This window comes from Melanotaenia boesemani, chromosome 18 (assembly GCF_017639745.1).
Source record: "Melanotaenia boesemani isolate fMelBoe1 chromosome 18, fMelBoe1.pri, whole genome shotgun sequence".
Lineage (NCBI taxonomy): Eukaryota > Metazoa > Chordata > Actinopteri > Atheriniformes > Melanotaeniidae > Melanotaenia > Melanotaenia boesemani.
This window is the reverse complement of record NC_055699.1, coordinates 3,867,345-3,886,951: the sequence shown is the minus strand read 5'-3', so window position 1 is coordinate 3,886,951 and position 19,607 is coordinate 3,867,345. Positions and strand designations below refer to the sequence as shown.

Below are 19,607 nucleotides of genomic sequence, written 5' to 3'. Positions count from 1 at the left end.
CTTCTTCCTTCGTTGTCCTCCCTTTTTAATAGGAATCATTTTTGTTTTCATTGTAAAATTCCCCAAACCCCTCAATGTAATGTCAAATTTGGTTAATTAATTTGTGATCCCCGGAGGTTGAGTAAAGCTGTTGCTGATTCTCCACAGACTTCTTGACTTGGAATAAACATATTGGCTTTTCAGTGCAGGGGAGTGAAAGCAGCCGTAGTTGATGTTTATACTGACAATACTGACTTGAAGTGATTATCCCACTACTTTACTGGTCACCAATAATTCTTAAATTAATATTAACTAGTGTATACATTATGTCAGCATAAAATGCAACTTTAAGCTTGCAGAATCCTTTGGAAATGAACTATTTGCACATATTTTGGCTTTTCCAAGAAGCATTAAATGCAGACATAAGCATTTAATGCTAACTAGTGAGCACGAAAACAGCAAAAATGATTAAACTTGGGAAATAATATAAAAAAACAGACAAAACTTTGCAGAGGTGAATCAGGAGCCTATTTCTCGATATGAACCTGTCAGCCAGGACATGCCTTTTTTGTCCTCGCTCTCCTTCCTCTTCATCACTCTTCAATGTCTGTTTTGTATAAACATCCCTCCAGGCTGTCATTAGCACAAGATAAGTAACAGGAACACACATGTGAGGACACATGAACAATCTGTTTGCACAGACTGGAAAGAAAAAGAAAAATCAGCTTTTGAAGAAGCACACAAAAGACAGTAAGTCATGCATGCTACATGGCCCAGTCCTCTCACACTGAGCTAATTATTCTACAATGATTAAGTTTGCAACCACACAACCTGCTGCCGGAGGTGTCTGCTCTTCTTTGGTAAACACACCGCAGTTACTGAGCAGAAGACCGTTCAGTATTTACGTCTGTAGGAAACACCCTTTCAAATTACAATGTGTCTTCTCTCTCGCTCACACACTTAGGAAGTGTAAACACTTCTCAACTCCTTCATAACGCCAGAACAACTCTGCGGTTTGGAGTGTTACTAAAAGTGTAGCCTTTGTCCTTTGTTGCAATGTCTGAGGAAGACAATGTGCTGGAGGTATGTGAAGTATAAAATTAGAAAGTTGCTCGAGAATCTCCCTAGAGCATCAGGCTTCCTGCATATAACTGTTTTTAACAAACATTATCCTGACAAACCACAGCACCATGACTTTTAACTGCACATACACTGTGTTCCAAATTACTCTGCATAACAGCTGTCAAACAATTACATGCAGGCTGTAAAGAACCAACAGTGTACATGTTATATCTGTTGTATCTTTTGGATTACATAGATTATTTTTCTATTTTTTTCCCCCCAGATCCAGTTCCATGGTAACATAGGAGCCCTTCCTCGATATCATTAACAACACTCTTATCATTGAACTTAGAAGTCCATGGATAATTTCTGCCTGGATCTCATTGTAAGATACCAGAGTGGCTGTTTGGACCCTCATAGATCTTCTTTTTAAGGATGCTCCACAGGTTCTCAATAGCATTGAGGTCAGGGGGTGATGGTGACCACACCATAGGCTTTTCTCTTCACCCTGAACGCAGCCAAAGATTTAATGGTATTCTTTACACCCCTCGGGCACTCTAAAGGAGACTACAATTATTCCAGCCCAAAACATCTCTCCACCACCAGTTTGCTGATGGTGCAGCCTTGTTGGGAGATTGTGACCATCCACCAACCTCCCTGAATGCCACCTGGATCCTCCAGTGTAGCACAGCTTTGATCAGTGAGTGAAACAGTTTGACAGTGAGCCTCCATGTATTTCTGGGCCCATTGCAAATGTTTTTGTCAGCATTGGTTAAAAGCAGCTGAAATACAGCTTTATGTACGACTGTAGCCTCTGGAGTTTCCTCATGGAGAGCTTCTGGAATTCCTGAGACTCCAGCAGATTCAAATACCTGCTTGCTGCTCATTGGTGGTTTTTTAAACAGCTGCGCCTTTAATGTGATGAATTTGCCCAATGGAGACTTTCCTTAATGTGGCTTTTTCAAAACAAACCTGTTTGCTGAATTGTATGATTTCACATTTGTCTTTTGTTCTCATGCCTTTCCTTTCAGAAGATGTTTGCACTAGCTCACTCTTTTCATTTGCAGAAAGAAGAACTTTATTATCTTGGTACTTCTTCCAGTAATGCCAAGTGATCTGTCCATGGATTTTCTTGGCCTAATGCATGTCCTGCAATTAGTACGGAGATGATCAAACATACCAAAAATGTAAAATACTAAATTCCAAAAGAAAATCTTGCATTTAAAAATTGTAAATAAAAGGTACATGAGTAATAAAGAGTAGCATAAGTAACTTTTATTGCAGCTTAGAAGTGCTTTTTGTAAAGTTCCTAATTGTTTTACTGTTCAGGATTTGTTTTTCTGTTCTTTTTAATCTTTCTTCATGTCCTTTCTGAGTCAGTTTCATTAATCACACTCTTATATTTGGAGCAATGCATCAAAGTTTATAAAACTTAATTGTATATAAATGAAGATGCAGCTGCTTTGCAGTTAAAAATATTTTCCTCTGACATAAGAAGGAATAAAGTGGAAATGCATTAAAGCAACAGCACCAGCTTGCCAGCTAGTCAAAGACTGACACACATCCCATTAATAGGAAAAGAAAACATGAAATACAGTAATCCATTTGCATGACTGAGAGTACTTGAATAAAAATCAGTCCTTTATTCCACAGTTATGACAAATCAACTTTTACAACCAGATTATAAACAGTGAGAGGTCAAGAGAATGAAAAAAAAAGCAAAATTTCTGTCTGCAATGTCTAAAGAGAAAGTCCCTTGTTTTGATTCAAATCTGTAGATTTTACACCTATAAACATGCTGAGATGAAGAGATCCCGTTACTAAATAAATCATGATGAATATTAGGTAGTACAGTTTTTCCAACAGTGATAAGGTGTTGAATGTCACGACATTGCCATGCATTCAGCGATAAAACAAAGGCTTTCAAAAGTTCTTTGTTCAAACGTGGACATAATATTCATTTTACCAACCTGTCAATCAACAGCACACCTTGGTCTTTTGAGATCAAACTCATAAAAAGTTTTTCACTCAAACTTTATGCACAAACACTTCAGATTTTAAAATATTAAGATTTTTTGTAAACAGCCACATGGGACAGTGAGTTACAGTTAGTGCATCATTAACTTTTCATATGTGCTTTTTTTTTCTACATGATGGCAACAAGGTGAAAAAGTTTTTTTCTTCAGTGGGGGTCCAGTGGCAGCTTAAAGGCAGAGCAACATTCTGCTCAACAGTTTGAAGGCAGCAGCAGCGCTGCTGGGTGATGCAACCTGACCCTTCTGTTCACAGTTAAATGGTCCAAACATCTCAAGCACATCCTGAGGTGTCAAACCTTCTGCAGAGTTCTTTTCATTTACTTCTGTCGTGTCGGGGCAGCAAACCACTTCTGCTACCGTGCTGTGACCATCCACAGGCCCAACGCCACGTTGACTGCCAGCAGGGCACTGCCTGCCAGCAACAGGAAGAAACCAATTAGCTCCCGTTTCTGGCGGTCCGTTACCACAGTAACCAGTGTGGCCTCCAGCAGAGCGTTCAGCATCCACTGACCGTCCAGAGCGAAGCAGGGCACTGAGTTTACTACGGCTAATGCACCAGAGAGGGACACCACGTATCTGAGATGCAGGGCAGGTCAGGAAAATGCAACACTTCCAGGAATATTCCAACCCTCCTACTGGGAGAGCAGGCTTACGTCCAGTAATGCTTTCTGACAGGATCTGAGCAGTGGAAATTACTGCTGGGTGAAGTTAGGGTTGGTTACAAAACACATTAAAACAAAAATATATGTCTCCTTAGTTACCTTCTGTTATACTCTGATTATTAGATTTGTTTTTACAACTGACTCTCCCATTGCATCTTATTTATAATACATGTTACCTTGTTTCACCAACAAAGCCTGAAAGTAGACTGAAAACCAGAGGGTGGCAATACTATGTTTATTATTTATTCAAATATTAATGCATTTAATCAAATGAGTATGACTTGAGCCCACATAAGCAGCAGAAAATGGATATACTGAGAAAATTCAACCAAGTGTGATAAAGTAGCTTAAAGTACTTTATATGTTTGATTAATGTGCTACTGTACAGTGACAACTTGCTGTTCAGAAAACGTCTAAATACGAAATCAGTCCATTACACTGTGTTCTACTTAAAGCCACGTTACTCATTTGTTAAAGAGACAAAAACAATCTGCAACTGATTAAAACTGCAGCTGACCAGATTTTAAAGTGCTGACCCATAATTAAAAGTTTAAATCAGCTTCTCAGGCTTTTGTAAAGAACACAGAGCCTTAAAACTGCCAGATATTGAGCCGTTATCCAGAATAAATGAAGATGTAGTTAAACCAGGAACAAACATGGTTCGTGTTTTAAAGTACATGTCAACTGAGGACTTATTTTACCCTTCACTGCATTTAAAAAGTGACACAAACATTGATTACTCCAAAAGACACATCCATCACCTTTAAATAACTGGAGGCAAGTCCTCCAAATATAAAAGGATACTTGCAAAAGGTCTCCAAGAAAACGGGCAGGTCCAGGTGAAGGAAACCAAAGCGGGGGATAAAGTTGGTCAAACTCACTGGCAAAGACAAAACAGGAAATACAGAGGTGATAATTTCCTGAATCTGTCGTAAATATGCTCAAACAAGACATCAAGCCTGCTCTTGCTCATTATAGGAGTCAGCTGAACACCTACAGCATCCAGTCAACAGTAATTACGTGGAAACTACTGTTTACAGTGCAGGTGGTGTGAGCCTCCTTCAAGGGAGGAACTTCAAAAACTACACCTTAAAAGAAAGATTTTATACAGAAATCATAATAATTAAAGTCAGATAAATCTCAGTGTTTAATTCAAAGTTATAGAGAAAGCGCATCATAAAAGAAAAGTGAGGAAGGTAAAACCTGGACGTACCAGCGTACTGCAGGTGCGGCGGATAACCCACAAACAGCATGTGTGTGCTAGGAGGGTGTGTGACACGGATGAAGCGAGTCTGGTTCTCCAGGGAAGGAGTGACGCAAACGCTGGCGGCGTGGGTGTGTGTGGCACAGTCGTCGTCGGTACGACACACTCGCGTCCCCGTCACCATCTTGCGGACCGGCATACAGGCGTACTGCAGCCACAGAAAATCACACCAGGAAATTTAATTCTCTTCATGATGGTGAACTTTTGTAATTCCTCGCTGATTTTTCCATCTTGTCCTCGACACCAGATCGCTGAGACTCACGTGAAGACTTTTCCTAGCCATTTAGTTCTATGAATAACAGCTAAGAAAAGTACAAAGCCAAGTTTTTCATCCAAAGGCTGCGTTCACACCACAAATACTGACATGTAATTCATTAAAAACTCCTTCAAGACTTCTGTTTAAGTCCCACTTTGATCAGCATCCTTTCCCCATCAGGGATGGGTAAAAAAGTTTTAGACGTGATTATACATCAGACACTCAAATCAAATAGTACTAAAAACAAAACAAGAGACAATTACAAAGAAATTATTTTAAAAAAGGAGCAGCAGTGAGTTCATTTTTCTTCTTTTGATGTTTAACATTAATTTTTTAGCAACAGGCTGCAAACGTCCTCTCAGCCAATCCCGGATTACTGATGCTGAGACCATGTGGACAGACGATGCAAGATTATAAAATAAGAGGACACAAGCCTCGGCTGCAGCTCTCTTACCTGCACCTGTCATTACAATCATAAGGTGGTGATGCTGAAAGCATTAAAGCAAAAACATAGAAATTTTCATCTGGTTGTCTTAACAATAACATTCATTTACATGTTTACTCACACTCCTGTGAGAAAATCTCATCCAAGTCACTTTTTTGATAACTTAAAGTCAAATTTGGTCCTTTTAATAAATCCAAAATAAAAACATCAATTCCTGCAGCAGATCATACAGAACCCCCCCCGATCACAGAGTCAGGCTGGGATTACATGACGGAAAAAGACAAAAACAAACAAACAAAAAAACACGCTGACACACAAAATGCAAAGTAGAGCTGAAGCCAGTTTAGCTCAGCACTGCAGCACAATCTCAGGAAAAACAGGAATCAAAGTCAAATCAAGGAAGTAATATTAATATGCAGCTCACATGATGAACCCACCACAAAAAGCCTGTTTATCTGTGTGTGTGTGTGTGTGCGTGTGTGTCACCTCTCTCTCCCTGCTATTCTTGCCCTGTGGTTTTATGTAGGAGAAGCAGAGGTCTGTCAGGCTGTTGTTGCTGCAGCAGTCCATTGTTCCATCTAGACGCTTGAAAGCTACCGGAGAAAGAAGACAAATAAAAAGCAGCACGTGGAAAACATGACATCACTTTCAGCTGGAACGATCAAGACTATAACAGCATATCACACACTCCTGACTCCAGATGAATCCCTAGTTTACTGTTTCTATAGTAAAATAGAGAAACAGAGAGAATACCCTGCAGGGAAAATATGATAAATATTACATTACTCAGGCATCTGAAATCATCCGTGTGATGACAATAATATAATCACAGCCACAGAGTCGAGGTAAATCAGGTGATTGTTGTAAAAGTCAAGTCAAATTCTGGGCAACATGAAGCTGCATCTGTAGCAAACAGAAATTTTATTTATTGGTGAATAAATGTAAGCAAAATGTTTCATTGAAGAAAAAATTCACATCTGAGACTGAAAGCAGAGAAGAAAAAAAATGGCTGAAACTGATTATAATAAATGTAATTCATATTTAGTGCGTGAAATTATCTGTTTAACAAAAAATTAATTTTTTAGCATCTGTTGCCAAATGAAGGGAGCAGCTTAAGTAATTATAGACCACAGGGAAGCAGCAGGAGCTCCGATTGGCCAGCTGTTGAGCCCTTATCTCTCATGAGTTGATCACTGGCCAATCAGAGCTTCTTTTGTTGCTCCATGGGACTGACCTAATTTCACATTGTACTGACATAAAATCTTAAAAGCTATCACTACCCTTCTTTAAAAATGTTTTTTTGTTGTTGTTTTGGTAAAGCTTTCTGTCACCCACCCCGTCCATGAGCCCAGCTGGGCTGCAGGCTGGCAACTGGGACGCAGTATCCTGTCTGTGGTGTGTGAGAGAGGTGAGACAGGCAGCTGGTCCAGTCCTCAACCCCCCTGACAGGACAGTCCTCCAGCCCCGTCACAATATCCCCAACTGACAGCCCCCTGGGCCCGTCAGCTGCAGAGCCCTGGACCAAAGACACACACATGAACATGGTTCACATTGAGGGAAAAAAAGGTCACACAAGAGACGTTGCATGGTTTCAATCCTGCAAGCTTCAGCTGTCGGGAACATGTGGAGGGAACATGGATCAACAAGCCATTTCATGTCTCTGCTGCTGTTAACAACAAATGATAACTGTAGTTTACAGCTTGCTTCATTTATCCTCCTAACACCTAGATTATTGGTCTTTACCACAGATTTACACTGGGAATATTTACATGTGCATGAGCTTTTTGAAGTAAACCATCTCGGGGTTTGTGTCTGATTCTGTGATGGCTGGACTCTGCTATCTCAATTAAATAATTATGTTTACTCATCTGTTCATGGAGCAAAAAGAGTTACTTCCAAAAAAGTCATATTTCCCTTAGGGTATTATCTCATACACAAAAAAGACCTGCAGCTCTGACCTGCACCACCTCAGTAACCAGCGCCCCGGCTCCAGTGGAATACATGGGAAACAGGAAGATGGGCAACAGGAAGAGGAAGACCAGCGCTACCACGCACAGAACAAAGTTGTGCCATACACCTAAAAACAGAAACAGAAAGAAAAAAACTTTTTTAAAACATTTATTCAAGTACGCTAACAGGACATATTTTCATTATCTCTCTTTAAGAAGCAGTCAAAAAACAGGCTGCACAGTATAACAGGAAGAATGATAACAGCAAGAACAACCAGACTTCATTTGAGCACAAAACCGCACGCAAAACTATTTAATCTCATCTTCCAAGTTCTTTATTTTTTAGTGCAGTTTCAGCTGTCAGATTATCAGACAAAAATTATGTAAAATTAATGTATTAATAGATGCAGCAGCATAGAGAAAAAAAATATCACTAACAGTACTAGAAATAAAACAGGCCTACAACAACTAAGCCTTTTCTCATCTGCATTTCATTCACTCAAGTTGGCTTTGAAACAAACACAGAACAGAAACTATTTACATATTTACACCGTTTCCCCTTCTGGTGTTTTTTTTTACGTGTTTACCCAATATTTCGCAATAACAACTCAGCGTGTTTTTTCTCATTGTATGTCAAAAAAATCTTGTTTGCACTATTTCAGCTATAGAGGACCTCTTTTTTTCTTTTCAGGCAGATCTCTGGCTGCTCCTCATTTAAACTGAGTGAATTTAAGCTTTCTGGTTGGTGGGAAGTTTGACAGGAAGTGGCTTCCTCATAATTTCCTGGTCAAAATAGAGGTCTCTTAGCAACATAGTAGTGATAGCGATCTTTTTAAATTATGAAAATGTGATAAATAATGTTATCATAGATCACTCATTGTGGGTTTACCAATGTGGCATGCAGATTTTTGTGGCCCAAAATTCCTGGAAAACCTCTGTAGATCACCAAAATGATAAGATATCAATCACATTTGCCGAACTGAGTTACACACCATCTCTTCTGAGAAATTATTTTTTAACAAACAGTAAAAAAAAAAAAAATTAACATAGAATCTCTTTATTTTTCATCTCTGCTTCCAAATATATTCACATATTGTCCAAAGAGATTTAAATATTCTTAACTAGTCCTTGTGTCACAATGCAGGCAATAAAAGTTTATCATTCCTTTAAATGTCCAAAAGTAAATCCTTCACAAAGGCAAGAAGCTGCTAAAACAACCATTCACACAAAGATTGTATGAAGTCCTGATCGAGCACTGCTGCAACAGTCTGCATGCTCCATACATGTTCTGGCTGCAGGATGTTGTTTCCAAACTAAACACAGTTCACTAAAAATAGAGACAGCTATACCATCTTAATTATGCAACAAGAACCACAGAAGGAAAAACTCATCGTCTGATGAGGTCAAGGCAACTTTTCAGTCCCGAGTCTGGTCAGAGTTAAATTAAAAACCGAAAATTCCCAAAAATTTTCTAAAAAGTCATGAGAAGAGATTTGTTTTTTTTTTTTGTTTTAATCTTAATTAAATTAGGGGGAGGTTTTAATTTTATACCTAAATGCACAAAAGGCTTGCATGCTATGAATGAATTAAATATACATCAGCTTTCTTTACAAGAGTAAATAACATGTTATGTTATACAGCCTCCTCTCTGCTCAGAGACTAACTCTGTTGTGGACATACAGAGAAATAAACACCACATGCAGTTGTCACCACTCCCCTGATGGGAATAGCATCCTCCTCGCTTTGGCTTGTCACATGACTCGACAGGATGTCTAAGGCTTGTGTCTGGAGTCACAACCAAGCTAGATACTTGTCAGTAATACCTGGAAAAAATATTTCACTAAAGGGTGACAGAGCATCACAGCAGCTCCTCACTGCCCTCTGAAGGCGGCAGATGGGGAAATGCTGGGATGTAGCACCTCAGCAGTGACATGATCATCTGCAGTGAGGTCAGCTGCTTTCATTTCCCAGCAATGGACACAAACAAAGACGCATCCAAGACAAAAATACTGCCAAATTTTTCATGAACTACTAAACAAATGTCTTATTTTCATTTGAGATGCATAAATACAAACACTTCAAACATTACAGCAAAAATTATTGCACAATAGTTATACATGTGATATTACTTTCATGCAAAACAATCTCCCTTTCAAAGTTATTTAGGCCTTATTCAACCTGACAATGCAAAAACTTTTTTTTAAACTCACACTAATTGTTTCATGCTGTTTGAAGCTACAGTTAAATTGACTGGCAGTTTAACTGTAAACTGATGTGTCCACCTAAACCACATCCAACAGTAAATAACTACTTACACGTTCATACAACGAACAATGGCTAACATTCATTTGGAAACTCTGAATGTGCAGAGGGTGTTTATACAAAATCTATCAGACTGCTAGAAGTTGTGTGCCCTCTGATCCAGCAGAGGGCGCTAACCTCTCAGAAAAAGAAGCCAGTGCTGCAGGTGTTTAGTTTGTTGGCTTGCTATTAAACTATTAAGCAGAATCATCCTTGAAGGAGGACGGAGGAAAAAGACGAGGAGGAGGAGAAGAAGAAGGATGAGGAGAAAGAAAGAGGAAGAACCAGCTGTTTAAACAGCAACAAACTGACTTGACTTCTGCCTGAAAATATATTTACAGGGCTACTAGTGTAAAAATATTACTTTTAAGTAAAATAGAGTAACAGGGCTATTTTAATCCACATACTGACAACAGGCAGGTATTCCAAAAAGTAGGTTTACTGGTTTAGTGAGTCATGTTAACCAAGACTGAACAGTAATCTTGGGTTTTCTGTTAATACAGAAACATATACTGTGAACATTGCCTGGTAGGGAGTAGGTTTTGTTCAGGCTATGGCCAACATACCTCTAGCATGATGATATAAAGGAAGGTCACCATATACACGATCAAATCTGTTAAACACTTTGATTGAAAGAAATGGACAACTCCATTTTCTTTTTTTTCCTTTACATCATTTTCCACAAATATCTACATCCCGTAGAAGAAAGTCTGTTTATCCTCTTTTTTTTATAAAGGTTTTATGTTTTTCTTTATTTTAAAACCTAAAAATGGAAATAAAAATGTGGTTCTTCAAAAATAACATATCCTATGGTGGCTCTTCATTAAAAATATATATTAAGTTGCCCTTTTTGAAAAGTCTCGTAACATTTGCAGCTCTAAAGGAGTTTTATTTAGCTGGCTAAGGGGGAAATGGCTCTAAACACAAACAAGTTTAGCAGCAGTTTTCTCTTTAAACATCAAGAGTTAAAATATTTCTTCATATATATTTATAAAATCAAATATTTATGAGAAAGAAGGATGAAATCCTCAGGATTTACTAACTAAAAGGTAAAAAGTCAGCAGGATGAATTTAAAGCTGTGAAGCTGCTTCCTTCCAAACACAGAACGAACAACATGTGATGAATATCAGCATCAGGTGAACAGACAGAAAGCAGGATGAGAATCTCACAGCTTCTAGATGGTGAGGAGAGAGAAATATTCACAATATGCACAATAACTTCCATCTATGCACCTTCACTGCTTCATTATCCAGGTTTCTCGCCTATAATTTCTCTAATCTTTCATTCTTAGCTTGACTGTTTAGCTTCACCTCTGCACCTGCAGCCTCCGCTACCAGGAGTTAAGGGGTTAACATCTCGTTCCGGGTGTAGCATCAGGTCTGTAGATGTAACTCTAAACATGTGTGGTATATGTGATATTTATATTTACATATCCAGTTGATGCATGCATCATATGGAGCCAAATGTGGGACACCACACAAAACTACCAGAGATTAACTGGATTGTTAAGACATTTGTTATTAAAAACGAAAAGGACACCATGATCCTGTTTAATGAAATAAACACCGTTTATACAGAAGTTTGGAAGTACAACCAAAAAGCAGTCTTTTCCAAGAAAACTGAACATATATAAGATTGTTTTAATTTAGTCTGTTATATAAACTGCACATTCTTTCTCTCTGTTAAATTTTGATCATTAAAAATCACAGAAGCTTCAATTAATAAAGAATGAGCATTTCTTGTCAGCTTAATTAAATTAAAAGTGGCAACCATTTTTCCAGACAAGACTCCGCTGAGATAATCGAGTCTTTCACCGGCTGCCACTGATCACCTCCAACAGCAAACATCAGTCACATTCATGCATGAATACCTGGCAACTCCAATCAATTCATCAAGCTCCAATTTTCTTAATGGAAAGTGAAATAATTTGATGAGCTGTGATTGTCTGCTGCTTGGCAAAAAATTCCTCTGAGTGACCTTCATCACTAAAACAACATGCTCGTAATAATTGTGATTAATAGCTGTGATCACATTAGCTGCTATAGAGAGTGATCATCACATTGCTGGGTAAATAATCTTACCTGCACAGAAGATACGGAGCTGCTGAGTAGGTGAGATGAGGGTCAGGTGTGTCGTGAAAAGGTCCACAAACGCACCGGGATACACCACAAACACAAACATCCCAAAACCATTCACCCTCACCTGTTCCCTGCAAGGAGAAAAACATTTTACTCATTTAGAGATGTTTTCAAAGGAAAGCAGGAGCATACATTCAGACATTTCTATCAAATCTCTTGAAGCGTAAAATGTCAAACAATCATGTTATGCTAAGGTAATCTGTAGTTTTCAAACATGCAACATCATGTGTTTAACACCATAAACGCTGGCGTTTGCAGCATCTGCCCAATACGCAGCGTATTTCACCCTGGAGGAGCAAACCATCATTACTGAGGACAAATTGGGAATGTAAATGCATCATCCAGACCAAAAGCAACACTGCAACTTCATGAGACAAGTTTAATGCTCCGAGTTTTGTTGCCCCTGAAGTTTTCAGGAAAGTGATACCAGTGGATAAAGTGAGTGTTGAGCTGTTTTGTGTATGATATCTAGGTATAAAGTCTGGTTTTAAAGCACTACACAGCACTGAAACAGCTCTCCTCAAAGTCTCTAATGACCTTCTTTTAGCCTTTTTTTAATTTTAATTCTTTTAGATTTGAGTGCTGCATTTGATACCGTTGATCACGCTATTTTAATTGATCGTCTTAAAACCTGGGTTGGCATCACGGACACTGCACTTGATTGGTTTTATTCTTATTTTTTAGATAGAACCTTTGCGGTCACCATAAATAATTTTACTTCCTCCTCTGCCCCCATTCCCTGTGGTTGTTGAAAACGCAACAGGTCGGCTTCTTACTGGTTTTAGCAGAAGACAACATTTTACTGTTTTAGCTTCGCTGCACTGGCTCCCTGTAAGTTTTAGAATTGATTTTAAGGTTTTACTGATTACTTTTAAAGCTCGTTTAGGTCTGGCACCCGGCTACATTATAGAGTTACTGACACCCTACGAGCCTCCCCGCAGCCTTAGATCCTCAGGCAGGTCCCTTTTAGCTGTGCCAGGGTCCAAACTCAAGACCAGAGGTGACCCAGCTTTTTCGGTCCGAGCCCCTCGACTCTGGAACGACCTGCCTGAGGAGATAAGGCTGGAACCATTAGTTTCATCTTTTAAGTCACTTCTTAAAACACACTTTTATCGATTGGCCTTTTTATAACCTTTTTATTTACTTATTTACTTTATTTCTGACTTATTTATTGTCAGACTTCTATTTGTCTGTCGAAATGGCTTCATGCATCTTTACTTTGTTGATTTTATTACCTTACTTTGCTGTGTGTTGTTCAGTACTTTGTAAACCTTGTTTTTTAAAAGTGCTATACAAATAAAGATTTATTATTATATTATTATTATAAATGTATTTGTTTATAAGCCATTTGCATTTAGAGGGTGAGGCAGCTCACCATCTGCAGGGCAACTGCTGCATCTATATTGATACGCATGATGCTTAGAAAATCATTGACAGACAAGTATTTATAGTTAATTCAGTAGAATTTGGAGTTACACACACAAAAGATATAAAGATTCCTTGATCAAGAAGAAACCACAACCATGCATGGCCAAATTCTAAATGGATTTACTACTGAGGTGCCTCTGCTGTCACGCAAACAATGACTACTTTCGGTGTCCAACCTGGATTTGTTTACAAGCTAAAAAAAGGGTAAATATAAGGCAAACTCAGATTAAAAAGGTCCTACAGCCTTTCACTTCCCTGTGGAGAAAAACAGCCTACCAGTGCTGCTCACCCCTGCAGGTTGTCATGGTAACATGCTGAAGGAGGAGAGTGTATTACCTCAACGCTGCCACAGCGTGGCCCAGCTCGTGTATGACTCCACTGAGGAGCAGAGCGATGAAGAAGTAGGCCAGTTGACTGGTGGGCAGATTGACACCTGGGACCTAAAACACACGAGAGGCCAAAAAAAGAAACGGAGTGATACACAAACACAACATGACATTTTCATCTTGTTTTAGGGCCTGTATATGTATTTTCACATTATCCTAAATAGGGGGAACATCTGATGGTGTAATACATGAAATCACACTAACTGTTTACTTATGGAGTCAAAACTGCACGGTAACATATGGAGACACGGATGTGAAGGAGGTGGTCTTTCTGTGTGTCTCCTTCACATTCATTACTGCATATTTTTGCTGAAACTGTGTTTTTCTGAGTGGTCTGCACCTTATTCTCCTCCTTGCTGGGCTCAGCATGTTTGCTGCTCCAGGCTGAATTCTCTGATATAAATGGCCATTTAATAGCTTTGCATGAATCACCTGCAGGGTCCGCTGGGATTAGTGCTCACATTAAGTCACAGCTATTTGACACCACAATGAAAAAGTGAACAGGAAAAGTGCTCTGTATAATTGATGGCTCGTTTCTGTTAGTCTAAAATCAAGATGTAGCACTGTAAACTGAGAGGAAACACACATTTAAAACTGAGAAGCTCAAAAAAGCTTCTATCTATTTATGGTGTCAGAATCCGTGTTCACCTGATGCAAGCTCTTGATAAATGTTCATAAAGCCACATACCACCACCTGCAGGGCCTGCTGACCTCCGATCCGAGGATTGTCTGTGGTCATCTGTGCATATGTCTGCTGGAGTGTTTTTATAAGCAGCACCACTGATCCCACCATGGAAGCGATACCAAACACCAGACCACTATTGAACCTGGGGAACGTAGAAATTATGGTGAAACTACAGCAGGAACTTAAAAAGCTATGATAGTGTACATCTGTACATGAAGAGGTCAAGTGCAGGACTGACAGTTTTTCCTCATTTTAATTCAGAAAGTAGATTCCTAGTGTTGAGGGTAGGTTTAATACATGATTCATACCACAGGTAGAGAGCTCGGGGGTTGATGCGAGCACAGTGCGCAAAAAGCCGGTTGAAAATGGTGGTCTGCCATCTCAAGTGGAAAGGAGACAACATCAGACCCCGGCTGACGAGCCACGACTCGTAACTGATCCGGTGTGTGATGGATGACTGCAGAGCAGAGAGGAATCCAATTTACGATTCAAAGAAAAACAAGAAAACAGAAGTTGAGCTCTCTTTCTCTGAAAGTTTAGTCACTGTGACTCCTGAACTTTGACATGAATCAAAACCAGCTGCATGTGTTTAGATCAGGGGGGGCCAAGTTCAGTCCCCAAGATCTACTATCCTGGAACTTTTAGACGCAACCCTTCTCCAATACACTTGGATTAACTGGCTCAATTCCCTCATCCACATGTCATTCAGCTCTGCAGCCGTCTGGTAACGAGACATTCATTTGATTCAGGTGTGTTGGGGAAAGGTTTCATCTCAAAGTTGCAGGATAGTAGATCTTGAGCACCCCTGGTTTAGATTATCTGAGAAGCTGTGAAGATGAAAAAGTTTAAAGTTATGCAAAGCCCCCTAAAAGTTTTTAGTGTTTGGGCGTAGCCTTTTCTAGAAAGAGACAGTATTAAAGGATCTTTTCAATTAATTAACTGGTGTTTAACATAATTGTGAAATCAAATATTCATGACATTCCTAAGGAAAAAAATATGCATAATATTTTTAAGAAGCACAAACATTTACTTAAATACTGATAAACACAAGGGAATTTAATTTGTCAAACTGGGGGTGGAATTATCTGAAGCAGTTTGAAAGAGCCAGCAGTTATAATAAATCAGCTTTCAAGAGGAGGATCGTCTTGTTTACACAAGCTTAATCAAAATGAGTCATATATGGTTGTAACCCACATCCACTTAAATCCTCTTTCTGATTAGAACAAGAAAAAATACATAAAAATAAAATCAGTGTCAGAATACAAATATAACTAAAGACATTTTAATAGGAGCAAATAAATACGAATATGAAGACAAATCAAATAAAAAATGTATGTTTTGATTTTTAGATAAATATCCTAACCGATTTGTTTTTTTTTTATTTGCCATTATGCTTCGTTAATGCATAATATCACTTGTCTTTACACTTTCACATGTATTTATTTAATTACTTACTTTTTGCTGCACATCATGTATGGATTTGATATAAACACACTGGCCACTTAACTAGATAAACATGTACATAAAAAAAACAAACGGCGTTTAGTGGGAGAGAAACCGCTTTTTAATTAGCCTGTATGTTCAGTGTCGATAGCAAATTAGCAATAAAAGTCTTTGAATCTTGAATGTTGACTTGCTTATTAACACAAATGGCTCAGAAGCACATGGGCTGCCATGTGTAGCTTCATGCATTCAGTCATGCTGACAGACATGATGAAGATTTACCGAAGTTCAAACTAAAAATCAGATCAGGAAAGAAATGGGATTTCATTAACATTGAATGTGGCATGGTTGCTGATGTGACCATGTCTTAGGTTTCCATCTGTAGGCTCAGAATTTGGTGGAATGGGCATGAAAGCATGGATCCATTCTGCCTTGTATCAGGGTGGTGGTTGCTGTAAGATGGCACGGGGACATGTCCTTGGCACACTACTTACTGCTTACTACCAAGGCTTTAAAACGGCACAGCCTACCTGAGCATATTGTTGCTGACCATGTCCATCCCTTTATGACCACAGTATACCATCTCTGATGGCTACTTCCAGCGGGATAATGCAACATGGCACAAAGCTCAAACCATCTCCAACTGGTTTCTTGAACATTACAATGACTTCACTACACTGGAGTACAGATCTCAATACAATAGAGCAGCGTTGGATGTGCAGCCGACGAATCTGCAGAAACTCTGTGACACCAACATGTCAATATGGAGCCTGATCTCTGAGAAATGTTTCCAATACCCTACTGAATATACAGCAGAAAGAATTGAGGCAGCTGGAAGGTGGACCTAATAAAGTGGCCCGTGAGTGTATCTGATCATGCTCCCTGCATCGAGTGTATTCTTCTCCATGAAATTGTTTCCATTGTTTAAGTTTAGTATTTGATTTTTTATTTATTTTTATTACAACAAAACATACCAAAATCACTGAGCAGCCTGAAATGTCTGGTAATTAATTAATGCGAAACACGTGGATCTGCTTCACAAAGCTGGCTAACTGAAAACATTAGCCGATGCTTGTCAGTCTCCTTATTATTAATCCATCCGCTAATGTTAGCTGAGAGACAGTTAAACAGAAAATTAAATCATAAAGGATTTACCCTGAGGAGTGTGTCGGCCAGGTAGACGGCACACCATCCTGCCATCACACACACTATGAGAGGTACGGGTATCATGGTGCAGCCGTCAGAAGAGTCTCCGCGGAACCCAGGAACTGAACCGCACCGACGCCATCATTCCCTCCGCCAGCCGTTAGCAGCGCACCTAGCCGCGGACAAAGATGTGACAAAATGCCCACATTTTATGTTAAACATAGAGGTAAAACAGGTTTTGTTTTCAAGGATGCTGTCACTGGAAAGGGTGCGTCAGCACTGTGCGACAAACAAAACCCCACCGACTTCTTCGTCGTTGCTTTATCCGGTTTTCTTTGGCAACCAGGAAGCTCACTACCGCCACCTCGAGCTTAACTGGGACATAACTGTTTACTGTCCATTTAGGAAAAAACAAAAAAACAAAACAAACAAAAAAAAAAAAAACACACAACACAGAAATTACAATGGGGGGGGGGGGGGGGGGACCCGAAAGAAAAATTATGTAATAAAAACAAAACTTTATTATGAACACATTGAGAAGGATGAAAATAGAAATGGCTGTTTTATTATCAACTTTCTAATTGATTCTTTGTCCACACTTTTATTTCTTCTTTTTTCTTTTTTTAATGGCCTTGTCTTGCATCATGACAGCAGAAAGATAATCTGGGTGCCTTGTTTTACTGAGCACATATGCTTTGCCAAGGGGAGCTTAATGGAGGGTATTAATTACTTTTTTATTAATTACTTCTTGAGAAAAAAGAAATAAAATTAAAACATAATTCTAATACAAAATTAAAAGGGACAGAAAGAAGAAATATTGTATATGAACTGATCCTTTATTACATCACAACATCTTCAAAATACATAAAAAAGAGAGAATGAGGAGAAGAAAAAAGAGAGAGATACGAAAGGCCACAGCAACTACTGTACAACCAAAACATAAAAAACAGTTGCTACACCTGGAGAGAAACTAAACAGCTTCTGTAAGAAAACAAAGCACACAATCATTAGGGCCACCTATAACAAAACAGTGAGAAAAACATAACAACAATACAAATAACAGCACCAACTATGAAACTGCAAAAACATGACTGTAGCTATTATGATACCAACACAATGACACAGTGACTGTACAAGCATGTGCATTAAGTTAACTTAAGTTAAGCTCAAGTTTATTAGTCAAATACACGTAACAATGAAACATCACTACTGGCAATGAAATTCTTGGATTCAGAGCCCCCTCAAAATTGCACTTAAGAAGCAAAAGAAAACAAATGTTGCACATAAATTAAGCTTCAATAAAATACAAGTAAGAAAAAAAGCTATATAAGTAAAATAAAAATATATAGTAAGAATAAAACTTTATAAGGAAGCAAAATACTAGTAGAGAGGAAAACACTAAGTGGTTGTAGTGCAGAGGTAGTATGTGCACATGTACAGTGTGTACAATGAGTGTGCAAAAGTGTGCAGATTGTCCGGTATATCAGCAATGAGTGATTAGTGAGTTTGTGTGCAGAATACAGGGAATGAGACGTGTTAATTAATGAGTGTGATCATGCAAATGCAACCACACCCCCACCCAGGATCAGAAGCTTGCAAACAGGGCCCCTGTTTGTTTCTCACACATAGCCCAAGAGCTACCTTCATTAATAGTGATGTGAGCTCTTGATTTCCTTATCATTTAAAGTGTGACTTTCATTGTGTCTAAACCTGACAAAAATAAATTTTGTTTTATTCTTGTAGAAAGAAAGCACCTGAAGGCAGTAATGGGTCTTTAAAAAAAAGGAAAGGGCAAACATATTAATCAGTCAGCTATTTGAACTGTACTGGGCAGTATAAATATGAAAATATGAGTTTGAATATTGGATTTAATCTGTCTGAAAGGTAGGAGGGATGATTCAGACACAATAAGGAAACCAGCTTCCAGCCCGACTCATTAGGCCATAAATGTGATCGCTGGAACATAAAACTGAAGTGAACAAAGGCCATTCGCCGCTCTTCACATCAGTACACACACAGGCTCTACAACAGGAATATGTCAGTATAAATGCTTTATTCACAGTAAGTGGTGTATAGCTATTAAATAATCTGCTGGATCATAAAAGCATGGGCCATCTTCACTGCTGAAATTGACTACTGGAGGGACATGAAATAAGCCAAAAATAAGGACCTGTACCACAGATCACATCATATCAAAGTTAAATATATTTTACGCTGTATTGTTGCGTTAAACAGAAAGTTAAAAAAGTTATTATAAAAATACACAAAAAGAAAGCAGAACATTAAGATGCATCATCAAAGCCCACACGGTAAAAAAAAAGTTAAAAAAAAAGTGAAACTACAACAAAGAGAGATGAGTAGCCGAGCAAAACACAACCTTGTCCAGACAAACCAAAATCACTTTGAGGAGCAATTTCCCAAATAAG

The 19,607-nt window shown here is 38.7% G+C and overlaps 1 protein-coding gene across 1 annotated transcript; it reads right to left on the bottom strand.

Annotated features, from left to right (window-relative positions):
• Positions 1–2,661: 2,661 nt before the first annotated feature.
• On the bottom strand, positions 2,662–17,488 carry mbtps2 (membrane-bound transcription factor peptidase, site 2). Its single transcript, XM_041967566.1, has 11 exons — positions 17,191–17,488; positions 14,901–15,049; positions 14,596–14,734; positions 13,858–13,961; positions 12,037–12,164; positions 7,663–7,781; positions 7,040–7,220; positions 6,191–6,297; positions 4,953–5,151; positions 4,544–4,619; positions 2,662–3,653 (listed from the first exon to the last, which is right to left on the bottom strand). The coding sequence occupies exons 1-11, from the start codon at positions 17,263–17,265 to the stop codon at positions 3,431–3,433; spliced, it is 1,500 nt and encodes a 499-aa protein (XP_041823500.1). The 5' UTR covers positions 17,266–17,488; the 3' UTR covers positions 2,662–3,430.
• Between the last annotated feature and the right edge of the window lie 2,119 nt (positions 17,489–19,607).